The sequence below is a fragment of the Salminus brasiliensis genome, chromosome 3, assembly GCF_030463535.1.
Source record: "Salminus brasiliensis chromosome 3, fSalBra1.hap2, whole genome shotgun sequence".
NCBI classification, from domain to species: Eukaryota; Metazoa; Chordata; class Actinopteri; order Characiformes; family Bryconidae; genus Salminus; species Salminus brasiliensis.
In genome coordinates this window covers 8,812,440-8,827,439 of record NC_132880.1, presented here as the reverse complement: position 1 = coordinate 8,827,439, position 15,000 = coordinate 8,812,440, and the positions used below count along the sequence as shown (strand labels likewise).

General features: G+C 39.4%; 1 protein-coding gene across 1 annotated transcript in view; it reads left to right on the top strand.

The window, feature by feature from the left end:
* Positions 1 to 15,000, top strand: part of LOC140551044 (epiplakin-like) — a 202,437-nt gene that overhangs the window by 114,008 nt on the left and 73,429 nt on the right. Inside the window, exons 4-9 of the mRNA XM_072674413.1 lie at positions 261 to 350; positions 1,715 to 1,750; positions 4,713 to 4,790; positions 5,840 to 5,932; positions 9,454 to 9,620; positions 13,870 to 13,985. Coding sequence (XP_072530514.1) covers positions 261 to 350; positions 1,715 to 1,750; positions 4,713 to 4,790; positions 5,840 to 5,932; positions 9,454 to 9,620; positions 13,870 to 13,985 — 580 coding nt within the window. The remainder of the gene's footprint in view (positions 1 to 260; positions 351 to 1,714; positions 1,751 to 4,712; positions 4,791 to 5,839; positions 5,933 to 9,453; positions 9,621 to 13,869; positions 13,986 to 15,000) is intronic.

Sequence of the window (15,000 nt, the reverse complement as noted above, 5' to 3'; positions counted from 1 at the left end):
GTTAAATTAGTGGTCAGAAATATGTTGAACTCAGAATTGTTTATCTACATAAAAGCATGCAATGTTTTACTTGTGTTAGGTTAGGTTGTGTTCCTCGCTCTTCCTTACATTAATAGGCCATGGAAAAACATGCAATGAATCAGAATCAGAATCAGAGAGTTCTAGAATCATGTTAAGAAAAGCGCCCAGTTAACGCAGAGCTTTGATTCCTCCTGCTGTATTTATTTATTAGTTTGTTTATTTGTTTGTTTGTGTTTAAGGCTCAGAGGCACATCACAGACTTGTACGAGGATCTGCGGGATGGCCACAACCTCATCTCTCTGCTGGAGGTGCTCTCTGGAGAGACACTGGTAAGTCCTTCCACACTGATCTTGGGACCAGGTCTCCTGACCACAAATTCTTAAAGAAGCCAATAGATGTCCTTAGACTGATCTTAGATCAGCATCCTGAGGCAGACCTGCTTCCGCACCTTCTACTCCCTCAACCCAGATCCCACCTCTTCCTTTCTCACAAAGGCTGCTTGGTAGTTAATATGAAAAAACATCATTTTACCCCCCCCAAACCAGCTTTTCCCTGCACATAAACATGTTTTTTTTTAAACACCCTTATTATTTTGTTAAAGGGGCTATCAGCTTGGGTGTGAATTATGAAAGTTATTATAAGCACTATTTAAAAATTAATAGAAAAGAGAGTTCCGAGTGCCTCAGCGGTCTATTGCACTGCCACTATAGCCCAGGGGTTGCGAGTTCAAATCCCAAATCATGCTGCCTTGCCATCAGCATGCGGAGTCCGAGAGAGCACAGTTGGCCTGGCTCTCACCGGGTGGGTGGATGGCACTCTCTCCCTCATCACTCTAAATGGGTTGGGTCAAGCTTCAGTCTGCTGGTGTGGTGGAGCTGGGGACCCGGTGCTTTCCTCCTGCCGCTTTGGCAGCAGTTCGAAAAGAGGTGGTGGCTGACGTATCAGAGGAAGCATGTGCTAGTTCTCACCCTCCTTGTGTCAGGAGCATTGCTAGTGCTAGAAGGAGCTACAATAGGGTGGGTTAATTGGCAGTACCAGATCGGGAGAAATAGGGGTAAAATTTGATAAAAAATGAATAATTAACAAAAAAGTTCTTGGTATGATTATGTGGGATTAGGATTATGTGGGTGTTTCACAAATTAATTGACACTGGTGTTGCCATGGCAACATAAACATGAGTTTTTTATTGCTAGTTGCTGTTTCTCTTTTAGCTTTTATTTTCTGGCAGTAGTCACACTTTGAATCTGTATGAGAGAAATTGCACTCCTCAACTGTAGGGGGATCCCAGAAGCAGAAAATACCAAATCTTGCATAATGCTGCTTTAACTGAAAGCGTAAACAGACCAAATAGGTTGACAGCCCCTTTATTTTTTTGCATGTATCTATGTTGTCTTGAGACTTTCTAAGCTGTATGAGCGATCACCCCCCTGACCCAGAACACATACGGAGATATATGCAAATGTGTTATGAATGCCCAATCACGTCAATGAGCACTACTACTGTCACCATTTTTCTCCTTGCACTGCGCCACCTTTAACACCACGGTTATTCTCATGTTTTTCACCTCTGTTACTACTGTCTGCACTGGTTTCTAACCCCTGACCTTTCAGTTTTTCTACTACCTAACCTCTGCCCTGACCTTGACCCCCTTTTGCCTTTGCCTCTTCTCTTGCGATGCTCTTGCTGTGGGTAGCCGAGGGAGCGCGACGTTGTCAGGAACTCGCGGTTGGTGAGTGGGTCTAGAACCTTCCGGCTCGCCTCCTCGGGCGCGTGGCATGTGTCACTCCCAGGTGACTCCCTGGGCTGTGCATGATGTCACTTCCTTTGTCTTGTGGCTTGCCATCATTGTTCTTCCCTTCGAGAAAAAACATTTTTAAGGGTAAACCTGGGCAGCTACGATTGTTAGGTATTTGAAGTTTTTGTAGTCTGAGTTTACCAATACCACATTATTTTTTTTTGAATAGCTCATAGTTTTTTTCTTTTTTTTTTCTCTTCTTTATATTTTGTTCTCTTTATTAGACCTGATAGGTTTTCTGTCTATGACCAATTTTCTTTAACCAATAACGTTGACTGATATTAACGTAACAAAATATTTGCTTACCAATATAATAAAATTGTGTAATCTATGTCATTCTTCTTAAACTAAAATAACCCCTTGAAAATCATAGTCTCATGTAATGTAAACATAGTAACACATAATATTGAATAATTTAATAATATTATAAACAATTTAATATATTATTTTTTATGTATTTTTTTTTTTTTTATTAACTGTGGTAAATCATATTGGATGCGGTAGTAAAAAAAGTAAAGCTAACTTATTGGCCAATACAGTTTGGTCTGGACCCTCATCTTGATATACACAAAAATAGTTCTTATGATTGTCCCATTGTATATATATGCTGCAGAAGTATCAAGTAACGAAGTACAAATACTTTGTTACTTTACTTAAGTAGAAATTTTGGTCATCTATACTTTACTGGAGTAATTATTTTTCAGCCGACTTTTTACTTCTACTCCTCTACTCCTTACTCTTACACATTCATGCAGTTTTCTGTAATTTCTACTCCTTACATTTTAAAAAATAGCCTTGTTACTCCTATTTCATTTCGGTTTGTTTTCACTCTGGCTAACAACAAAAAACTAACAAAAAAAAAACCCTATTCAGATAAATCACACCATCCGGAAAGTATGAATTTGATTGTGTTTGGATGAGAAGTATATCATATAATGCTCAGCACTGCACATAGATGCTCCTTTATTATATTTGATATTATTAAAATGCATTCATTTTGGGCATTTGGGCAATGGGCATATATGCAGCTGAAACAGGCAGCCTAGTGCATCCCAACAATTTTCAACATTAACATTTTAATATATTATAGCTATTATGGCTATAAGAGAAAAGTTCTTTTTTTGAGGTAGGGTAGTGCACTGTGGCGCTGCGAAAGCTTTTTTTTTTTAACATGACGTTTATTTTTATACTTTAAGTAGTTTTGAAACCAGTACTTTTACACTTTTACTTAAATAAAAAGATTAAGTTGATACTTCAACTTCTATAGAAGTCTCTTTAAACCCTAGTATCTAAATTTTTACCTGAGTAATGAATGTGAATACTTTTGACACCTTTGTCAAATGCTGTATATATAACTTTTGCCTTAAATAACACATTTAAAATTCATCTCTTTATATGTGCTATATATTTGCGTTTTGTGTTATAACTAATATGGGTTAGCTGTGGGCTAATTTTTCGCTCATTGGTGGTTTTTTTTCTTCATGATGGTGTTTTTGTATATCTATAATTAAGAGTTTTGTTATGTAATAAATGTTGGAACAAATTACCTCAAGGAAAGGCTCTATTTTGCTTTAGATGTCTTGCTTATTTGATATTTTGTTTTATATCATATCATATCATTAAGATATAAAACAAGCCATTTATAAAATTAGTGAATACCAGTAAATCTAATACCAGTCTTAACATCTATATCAAACAAACGGCCGGGCCCTAATTCAGTTGACTTCATTTGGAGTCACTTTCTGGGGGGGGGAAGCAAGACAAGGTAAATTATACCACCTGATAGGTCCTCAATGCAGAGTACTTGCTTAAACCAAAGAGGCTCTGGTAAACTTGGCGAACCAAGTAAACTAGAGTCAAATGAAAATATTCGAATGCATATATGGATTTTTGCAAATGCAGATCTTCATGGTAAGTTTTTTCCTGGTCTTTATCTGGACCGGTATATGAATATCAGGGATATTCAGTTGTGACCTACAGAACTTGTGGAATATTTGTTAGTAATGAAATATCTCCATTTCACCATTCATTTTTATGCATCGCTTCATGTTTGATCGTACTTCCAGACATGGGATCACTTAGCTGTGAATGACATCATACACTGAAAGCCAGAAAGAGTCTGGCCGATGTATCATCTCAAAGTATGTTTGATAAATGACTGACATGCTAGTGCATGGTCTGGATTGAATGGTAGTGCATTTCCCTCCACAAATGTCCCAGATAGCATCGAATGCATTGCATATGCAGAATGGCATTGCACCTAATTTAGCTTCAAGATGTCAACTGTATGATTTAGACTTATCTGAACGTGAGGTTGAATAACTAAAGAGGCATCTGTTCTGTGTACTGTCCTTTTAGGAAATTTGAATATTTATATTGTTACCTATCTCAATATTGGGCATACTGAGATTCAAGTTTTAGATTTACAAAATCTAGATTTAGATTTATAAATTTAGATTTATAAATCAAAGTTTCTTTGATTTATAAGTTCTTAGGTTTGAAGGAAGGAGGTCAGGTAATACTTATTGTCTAAAATAACACTTGTATATAAATGTAATGTAAAACTTTGCTTTCCTGATGGCATAAGGAAAAATGAAATGTACTTAAATATGCTTCCTGAATTGAGAAGAGTTATGATCTATTATAACGCAAGTCTATAATGTGCCCCCTGAAAAGATGTTGGATCACACAGACTTCCATTACTTGTTAGCTACATTAGCCTTGTAGCTCCAGTGCAAAACTACAAAAGCAAACATGTCTGCATTTTTGGGTAAGGGTGAAATAATATGAATAGAAGAAAATTTGTTCTGGATATTCTACTTTTACTTTATTACCATTTACTCAATGATTTGTCCCTTCTTCTAATCTCCCATTGTACTGTTTTTCTGTCCTCCAGCCCAGAGAGAAGGGTCGCATGCGCTTCCACAAACTACAGAATGTGCAGATTGCCCTGGACTTCCTCAAACACAGACAGGTACAACAGTCACAACACCTCCGCATTTTTCATTTCAACTCATTAATACATAAGTTCCTCAAGGGTTCACTGCTTGGTGGTCCACCTTTACAAAATAATAGCTGTTTGCATAAGCCACGGAACAGTGATTTTTACTGTTCCTATCAATTGCGAGTTGGAGCAAAATTCTAGATCGTGGGGGAGCTGGTTTGAGGACCAGTACTACAGAAGAAATATGTTGGGTTCTTTAAAAAAACTTTTAGTAAATGTTTTTTGGAGAAACATTTTTGTATGTGTGAGTGTGAGGAACATTTAAAGGACCTCCAGAAAGTGGATTCAAAGACATAAAGAACTCTTAAAGTTCTTGAAATTCTTGAAAATCTTTTTTTTTCCAAACATGGATCTTTAGAGAGCTACACAGGTTCTTGTACAGCCTCACTCAAAAACTCTTACACCTTTTCTTATTTTGAAGAGTGTACTGTTCTAGGAAAAACTGGTATAGAACCTTGGTATACGAGTCTCAGACAGAGAATTGTTTTTTTACGCAATCAACCTCTAAAGGGCTGGTTTGAGAACCATTTTTGGTTCACCTAAAGAACATTTTAATGGGTTTGTTTTTGTGTAAGTGTGAAGAATGTTTAAAGGACCTTCACAAAGTGGAAATGTCCCAGAAAGAACTCTTTAATTAGCATACAGTTCATTATTTGGAGGCTCTAGGAGGTGTCCTAACATGACAGGAAAACTAAACCTGGCTGAACCCAGAACCTGTTTAGCTATGTAAAGAACCATGTTTGGGGGGGGGGGGGGGGGTTCAAGAATTTCAAGAACCTCTATAGACTCTTTTTTTGAAGAGTGTATGGTTCCAGGAAGAGTAACTGGCATGTAACTTTCATGACTCTTTCAAAAGATTCTTCAGACTTTCAGTTCAATCACAAAAAAAAACAAAAAACATTGTCCATCTGTTGTTAGGGAACCGAAAATGAGGAACCCTTTTGGCACCTTGATTGTTTAACTCTCTTTATTTTAATATTTCGTCTAGCTGACAACTCTTGGTCTGTGCCTCATGACAGGTCAAACTGGTCAATATCAGAAATGATGACATAGCAGATGGAAACCCCAAGCTGACTCTTGGGCTGATATGGACCATCATCCTTCACTTCCAGGTATGATTGAGTCACCCACAAAAACTACTCCCAGCAATTGAATTTACTCCTACATGCTTTATATGATTTATCCTGATACAATCTTTCAATCTAGCCATATTCCACATCACGACGTGACTACGCCACGTGACTCTTACCACTAATTGTAGTGTGGGTTGAGGTTTAATCAGTGGTAAGGCTATTTTCGTGCTCACGTGCAGATCTCCATGCAGATTTGTGAAGCAAGTGGTCCCAGATGTCTCTGGAGAGTAGTTCCCCTAAATGTTGTTTCAAGAAATCTCTGCATAGTTGAATCACTGACATGTAAACAAAGTCGTTCGGAGCGATTCGGTTTGAAATGATTCATTGTAGGGAAACATACCAGTTCAGATGTCTTTACAGTGGCGGTGATGGGAACCAGAGGTAGCAGTATCTACAATGCAAATATAGCCATTTTTACTATGCAAAATAGCCAGAGAACTTGCAAATGCATGAACGTAGGGTGATTAATGTGCTAACCCTGTTACTACACTAATAAGTAAAAAATAAATAAATATGTAGTCCAGTGATTACAACTGGATATTTGTATGTGTGGTATATGGAAGAGTGCAGTAAGTTCAGGTGTGTATGCAGAGGAAGACTAGATGTGGTGTTGTATCAGCATCACATATATAAACAAAGTGTGCAGTGCAGTAGAAAGCAAGGCATCCAGGCCTTGGGGCAGTAAACCAGCCCAAAAACATGAATCTCCCTCCACCATGCTTCACAGGTGGGATGAGATTTTATAGTGTTGATGTTGGTAAAAAAAAATAGTGATGAATTTCTTTGGATACAGTTTTAGCAATAAAAAAGACATTCAACACCTCATATGGGTGGTTACTATTACAACCATAGTGATTGTTAGTCATGGTATCATTACAATAGTTGTTTTTAAAAATGTAGCATTTTACACCAAACCACTTTGATCGAATTTTGCTTGCATCTGTTGAAAAATGGGTGAAATTACCCTTTTAGATTCCCCATGCCTGTGCATCAGTCTGTGCAGGCAACCTAGGCTGGATAAGATGTTGGCTGCACCAACTGGGTCCACGTCTGGATCCAGTTTAAACAGTTCTGCACATGATTCTCATTTATCGGACCCGATTCAGACTAAACAGTGAAAAGAAGCAATGAAAGCCTTCTTTTGTTTAATGAAAAAGCGGTGGGCTGCTCGTGCCAGTAAAGTTTACTTGCTTTGGATCTTTGAAAAACTCCTTATTCCTTTCACACAATGGAGAAACTTGAACATAGCTGGTTATTCAGTTGGTTTCTTTAACGATGGAAAAATGAATAGCTTTGAAGTTAAAACGGGCCTGTCGGGGATTATGGTCTGGGAATGTGTCCATCCGCCTCCGTGACTCACTGTTTTCCACAAGGAAGAGGGAGAGGGCACACTGGCATGGGTCTGTGATGACTCATGAGACTGTTCTTTTTTTTTTTGCTGTTTCCAGTATTTCTGTATTTCTTTTAATGATTGTCGACAAGGGGACGCCAGAGCTGTTTTCCGTTCTTTATCACGCTCATTTAATACAGAAATCCTTTTTGTTTTGGCTTAAAGTCAAATGGCATACCCGCAGGGCAGCTTTTGCATTGACCAGTTGGTTACAGAGCTGTGCTATAAATGCTGCAAATTCTTTTCTACCCTAGGTTTAGAAGGGATATTAAAATAAGCAAGACAATAGCACATCCCAAATATCAACAGAAAGGGCTTTGACTAAATCACTGCTGCAGTACAGTACAACTATTGTTAGGTTAGCTTATACTGATTCTGCTGCAGAATTTTGTGGCACCTCGAATCAACCCGAATCCCCTTAATCAGTGCTATCAGGTGTGTTACATTAAGAGCTTTACTTAATACTATCTTTTTAAAATAATTACATAAAATAGTAAAATGGCATTTTAAGAAAAGTAAATGATTATTTACATGAATTTAAGATAAAAAAAATGGATAATACGCAAGTGCAAGAAAAAGTAAGTGAACCCTTTGGAATGGTCAAGATTTCTGCATTGATTACTAATCAAATGTCGCCTGAACATTATCTAGGTCACAATTATAGGCACTGTCTAATTAGCTAGTACTAATAACAACAAGAGTTATACTGTCCATGTCTTCTTGTGAGCACATCAATTAAACATCCACAGTGCAGGCTAGTAAAATAAGTAACTTTTAAGGAACTCTAAATGTAATAATTTTACATCCCCATTTAGCAGCAGTTCCCTCCACCAAACTTTACAGTCTCCTGTAAAATGTTTTAATACGACTTTCTGTTAATTGTTCTCTAAGTGTTTGTAACGCGTCCAGGCTCTAAGACAGCATTGCAGGCCCAAACAATGATGCTCCCTTCACTATGTTTCACGGTTGAGATTAGGTTTTTGATGTTCATAGTTTTTTTCCCCAAACATAGCGATGTGCATTTGTGCAAAAAAGGTCCAAATTGACTTCAACTGATTGAATTCCATTGACCATTGGTTGAGCAGATTTGGTTAGGCCAAGAGACGTTGTGGAGAAAGTCTGATTTCTTTACAGTATTGATGATAAGATAAGAGTTGCAATGTCTAAACTACAAACATGACCATATTATTTAATGTGCAGAATATTTTTAATACTTGTTGGTGCACAATGCGTGAGGATGATGGTAAAATAGTGGTAAATCAACTCCATGCATGTAACTCCATCACTGTGAATTCACTCAAAAAACCTTTTACAGTCCTGTCTCAGTAAAGTTGTCTGCAGTGGTGCATTTCATAGCAAACTCCACCGAATAACTTTGTTTACATCTTAACAATTGAATTACCGTGATAATTGAAAAAAAGAATGCGTGTGTTTGGCCTTCAGTGCAGCTTGGTTCTCTATTGAAAAAACAAAAGGCAGGTTTCCTCTGTGGCCACTGATTTGAGCCACAGGAGTTCTCCTCCTGCAATGGAAGGAAGCTAGAATGGCCCTGTGCGTTCTCATAAAGCTGAAGCGAGAGGGTGGAGGATGTTTCCATGTCGTCTGAGTCACTGCGTGCGTACACGGCAGTGCGTCTGACCACTTAAACCCAGCCAACTTCCCCATCACCACATAGAGGCGCATTCATAACAGACTGCTGTGTGGTGCCAGTTTTAGCCTGGGAGAAGTGATTAAGCTGAAAGAGAATCCTGACCATGAGTCACTCCAGAGAGCCACACACACCCACACATAAATACACACACACCCACCCACACACACATACACAATTGAAAGCCTAAAAGATGAACAAACCCTTAATCATAAGACATTTTTGAGGGAATCATATGATCACCACTATCTTCAGCTATGTTTACCCACCACAGTATCCCAGCAACAAGAACTAGGGTGTTATTATGGGATATTCTTTTCCTTTCTAAGAAAAGCAATGAAATTCCATGGAGTGTAAATGCACGATTTGCTGCTTTATTGTAAAGCAAATAGCTTCAGTATTCTTCCTGCATGCTCAATGTAGTACTACAAATCCCATTATTCCTTTCTCTCCTTTCTGCAGATCTCAGACATCCAGGTGAACGGTCAGTCTGATGACATGACGGCCAAGGAGAAGCTGCTGCTGTGGTCGCAGCGCATGGTGGAGGGCTACAACGGCATGCGCTGTGATAACTTCACCACCAGCTGGAGGGATGGCAAGCTCTTCAATGCCATCATCCACAAACACAGGTGAGGAAGAACCCATGTGAGGCCAATAGTAGAGCTGATCTCCCCTCGGAATCTCTACATTACTGTGCCTTAATATATATAAATATATTTTTTTTTTCTGTAACCGAACCATATGTAGGTGCGCTTTGTAGGTTTACGGTTCCACAGTGATTCTCAAATCAGTCCTCCCCCTAGTGGACCCCCAGATGGTCCACATTTTTGCTCTATTGTTATGTGTTGGGTTTGGTAGGAGGATTCTTGAGGACCAGTTTTAGAAGCACCACCATATACACTGTAAGTCCACTATAAGTCTTTGGACACCATTTTATGGGAGTGCATTCAGCTACTTTAAGTTGCTGACACAGAAGTGCAAAAGCACACACATGCAGCTGGTCTAGCACCTGTAAAGTAGTACTGGACAATGCCTAATGCCAGGTGTGGGATGAAGAGGTATAAATCCTAGTGGAGGGAGCAGTGGACCTGTGTTTTCTGGAATGACAGTGCTTCATCCTATACTTTTGGGATGAGTTGGCGAGTTGGGGATGAGATGGGATAGTGATCATCCAACATCCTGACCTCACTAAGACTTTTGTTGCTGAATGCAATCAAATCCTCACAGCAATGCTCAAATGTCTAGTAGAAAGTTTTCTTTGGACAATAGAGGTAGTTACTCCAACATTTACTCCAGCTACTTCAAAGCTCTTTAATGCCCTTGATTTTTTAAATAAACAACAAATAAGCAGGGGTCCCAATACTTTTGTCCATATAGTGTATCTCCAGAAAGCCTCTAAAAGCATAAAAGAGAAATTTGCCATAGAAGAAGCATTTAATTGTCAAAGAGAAATACTGTAGAACTCGATGAAAGGGTTCCTTACCAATTTTAATGTCCCTCACACATCCTTTTTATAAAAATGTGTATTTAAGAAACCAAAGTTCCTTAACCTTTGTAGCACCTTCATTTTAAAAGTGTATGTCAGATATTGTACACCTACAAGGTGCATCTGCATGATTGCTGTGCCTGATTAAATTACCACCAAACGTAGGTACAAAGTAGGAAAATCGGAAAGTTTGGAATTTTCCTGGTTCAGAGTCTCTGTAAAAAAACTGATCATTTTTATCAATCTTTAAATTCCTGAAAGATCAAGAGTCATCTTGCACTGCATGTCTTCAGAAATTGACTTCTGCCTGAATACTCTACAGGCACCTATCTTCATTCACGAGGACATTCCTTCACACGATTATTCCCAATGTTCTGCTCAGTTTAAGACATATTACGAGATAATTACATCAACAGGAGATCCCTGGAGCTACTCATTTCCTTGTGTGGTCTTCATTTCCACTTCTGGACAAGATACATAACGTTGCTTCCATGCTCGAAACAGTACACAATTGACCTATTAAAGCTTATCTGTCTTATCAGTCTTTCAGTTGATTTCTCTCAAGCACATATTTACTATGAGGCTTCATTAAAAGATGAAAGTACGGAAAAGGGAGGGATTGGGAGGAAACTGGGAAATTTGAGTCGTGAATGGAGGGCGTAGCACTGGTGAATGCCAAGCATCCCCAGGGGCTGTGCTTTCAACTCCCTGCATGTGTCTGCACAGCACAGGTATGCTTGTGCTGCTTCTGGACCTGTATAAGTAGACAGAAAATTGAAAGGGAGCAACAACCAGCATTACCCTTTTCCTCATTCTGTGTGACTTCTTAAGAAAAGTATGTACAGTAACTGCCACGTGCTGTCAGCATGGAATATCGTCAGAACATTCGGATGAGCCGGAGTACCAGTGGAATTAGCCCAGATGCGCTTTGCATGACCTGAAAGGTTTTGGTCCTACCTTATAAGAAAGTATCAAGAAAGCCATTGGGAATTTCTCCTGAAGCGTCTAATGGGATCAAGTGTGCTTGCATGGATTTCTAGATTACTTTGGATTACTCTCATCTAAGAACCAAGGTTGCCTTTCTCCTTCAAGTTCTGCGCCACCAATCCAATGTTCAGCCTGAAGAAGAAGCTTCGGACAGGGAAAAGGCGCAGTAGCTTATCCAGCAGTGCTCATGGCTCGGTCAGCGACCTGGACGACCGAGTGGTCATGGTATGCGAGGATGTGCCCTCTTGGGGATCTTTTGACTCTAGTCCGGAGTCCCTGAGTCCGGGGGCACGCTCCAGCTGCGGATCGCACAGCGGCGATTCCGAGCTAAGCAAAGAATGGCGCCTCTGCCCCCTGAGCAGCGACAAGTTGTCCTACAGAAAAGCATATTACACTGAGGTGGTGCCTCCTGGGATGCAGACACACTACTACCACACCCGACAAGGCGGTCAAGTGTACGGATGCATTATGTTCCTTTGTAGACATGGAGGTGGTTGTATTTGCATAATGAGGCAATATGTTGTCACAGCATGTGAGGAGAATCAGGTTTCATCTAGCATTCAGGAATTTCTAGCAAACTGACATCACAAACTATGGTCTCCTAAATTTATTCCTAAAATTCAAGTAGTTGGCATATGTATGTTGGACATCTTATACCTTCTATAGTCTAAATGTGCCAAAGAATACATTTATTTTAGAATACAAGTATTTTAAGTGGTTATTTGATGTAGAAAAAGTAGTGAAAAGTGAAAAATGCTCAAATATGTTCTATTTACAACCCTGTTATTGTGCCTGAGAATGAATTTTACCTCTGATTTTCACTATTTTTTCCTTTTATAGAGAGCTTGTGACAACAAATGACAACTCTGCTCTGATTAGCTGGTTTAGATCATCTTGACAGATTGCAGGTGCCTAGCCTAGCATAGCATTGCCTAGCTTACTGTCCTCCCAGTGTCCTCTCAGCACATTGTATCCAGGTCATTGTTTAGCCTCGCACCTGTATAGCCTGCTTTTTTTCGGGTTTAACTTCAATGCATGGAGATTTTAAGTTCTCCTTCCTTGAGGAACTTTTCAACTGTTCTTCAATTTAAAACTGTGGAGGAAACTCATATGGTTCTTTGAGGAACCTTTTTGAGGTTCCTTAAAGGTTCCACAAAGCACCTTAAGAAGTTCCACCACAGTTTCAAACTGAAGAACCGCTAGAAGTTCCTCAAGGAACTTATACATTTAACAGTGTAGTCTAGCCAGGTTGTTTTCGAGGGAGTGGACACTGGAGAGAAGATACAGTAATATCAGCTAGAGATTTAGCCTGGCACAAATACCCCGTGCTTGTCTGGCTTTATCTTCCTCGCACACCAAGTTTAAGTTATCCTTGCTTGGACACTGGCACAGAAAAAACTGCAGCAATGTGAAAACGCTACATTCTTTCAAAGTGGCCATTGCTTTAACTGCTTTGCCAGCATTGACTAGGGCAAGCAGGGCTTTCACTAGAGGGCGACATAAAAATAGTGTGTGAAAATTGTTATGAAACAATTTTAAAACATTTTTAAAATAATAATTTGTAACACTTTACTAAAGGGCAGTGTTCATATGGCTGCATAACACCTACATAACACCCAGTATACATCTGTTTGAACATATAGCTATAGTATAGCTACTATTCTGCATGCTAGCATACAGGTCATGCTCACATTGCTCTTCAAAGCCTCAGTATTATATCAAATATTTAAATTTGTCATATTAACTAAAAAGAATACTTGAAATGTGCTGCATTTTGTGTGCTTGGTCTGCTATATCTTAAAATGATTATAGTTATTATAGTTTTTAGCTTGCAAGAATTTCCGCATGCTAACGTTCTTCATATTTACTGAATGAACTGGAGCATGTAGCTTCATGCAGTATTGTCTGTAATTATTCTCTTGGCAGTGTGAAGCCCAGATTAAGAGAAAAGTGTTGAGTGAATGTTGATTTGTATTTATACATGCAAATATGGTCTTTTCTGGTGGTGACTGGTTTCTAACTCCAAGTCTCTTCACTCTTCTCTCCACCCTATCAGACATTAAATTCCCCTCGTTTCAAGGGGAAGGTTCTGCCTAAGGGCAAGAACGTTCATGTAATATGAATAACAATTAATCTGATTGAAGTCCAGATAAGGTCATGTTCCTTTTTGCTTAACAATACATAAAGCACAGAAAACCTAGCTGACAGAAATGGGAGTAGAATAGCTCATAACCTTTTATAGCTGTGTTTACCTGTGTTTGTGGTCCTGTCAAATATGCACCCTGCCATCAGGTGAAGCATAAACCAGCATGAATCTCCTGGATTCCTTAGCAGCTGCAGACCTGCTAAATTCAGCAACTGCTGCTGAGGCGTGTTCTAACTTGATTCCTCTGTCTGTCCTCCAGGCCTAATCTGATTGACATGAGTAAAGTATACAGACAGACCAACCTGGAGAATCTGGAGCAGGCGTTCTGCGTGGCTGAGAGAGATCTGGGCGTCACCCGACTGCTCGATCCAGAAGGTAACAAAACATCAGTCCCTGGGGTTAAGGCTTTCTTTCTGCTAATGTAGCTCTGACTTTTTGGCATGGAGTTACATTGGCTGGAGGTATAAAGTGAACTGCTAAGCAAAATGATACACCTGATCCAACTAATCCCTTAATTACCAAATCCTTCCTCTGCTGAAGTGGGAGTGTCTGAACATAAAAATGAAAATGGGACTGTTTCCGTAGGAGCAAAATACACCATAAAATCCCACCCTTCAACATCTGACCTTTTCTCACCTTGGAGCCTCAATTGGCTCTTTAGTCCCTATGTAGTGCATGACATACTGTAGGTCATGAAAAAGAGTAGAGGTAAATGTGCATTTAAAAAAGCCACTTGGATTTCGGCCCTAGTGCATAGACCCTTATTGGACATGTAGTGCACCATTTGTGTGTGGAAGCCATGTTTTATGACTCACAGTTTGCTAGGGAGCGAGGACCCATTTGTGAGTCAGCGCTCATTCGGCACTGACATTCGTGGTGATGGTGGTTGGTAATGCGATTTGGAGATACGCAGCTTCTAGGCACAGGCGTCTTCATACTAAAGACAAGAAGATAAGGATCACTTACCCACATGAATGTGAATCATTAATTAAAGGGACGTTTTTACCCCTCTAGCCCAAAGCTGGCAGTAGACATGGTGCATTAGACAATAGATCCATATTTATCTGCACCATGTGTGTGCATCAGCAATGGGTGCAGCTTAAAGTGGCTAAATGCCTTTATTAACAGGGTGTCCACAAACATTTGGACAATGTTATTCTCTTGTGGGGGTTTGTGTGTTTCTTCAAAAAGTTTCTTCAAGTTCTTCAAAAAGATCTTAAACATTTTGCCAGTTCTGTCCCTCCAGTCAAAACCCTTTTTTCCATTTGAAATTTGCCTTCAAGCAATTCAGTAATGGCGCATGGAGCTCACTAGTTTTAGATGCAGCGTGATGTCCGTTTGCATTTGGTCTCCCCCTCAGCCTGTCATTAATCCAGAGTGGTGTTTTGTT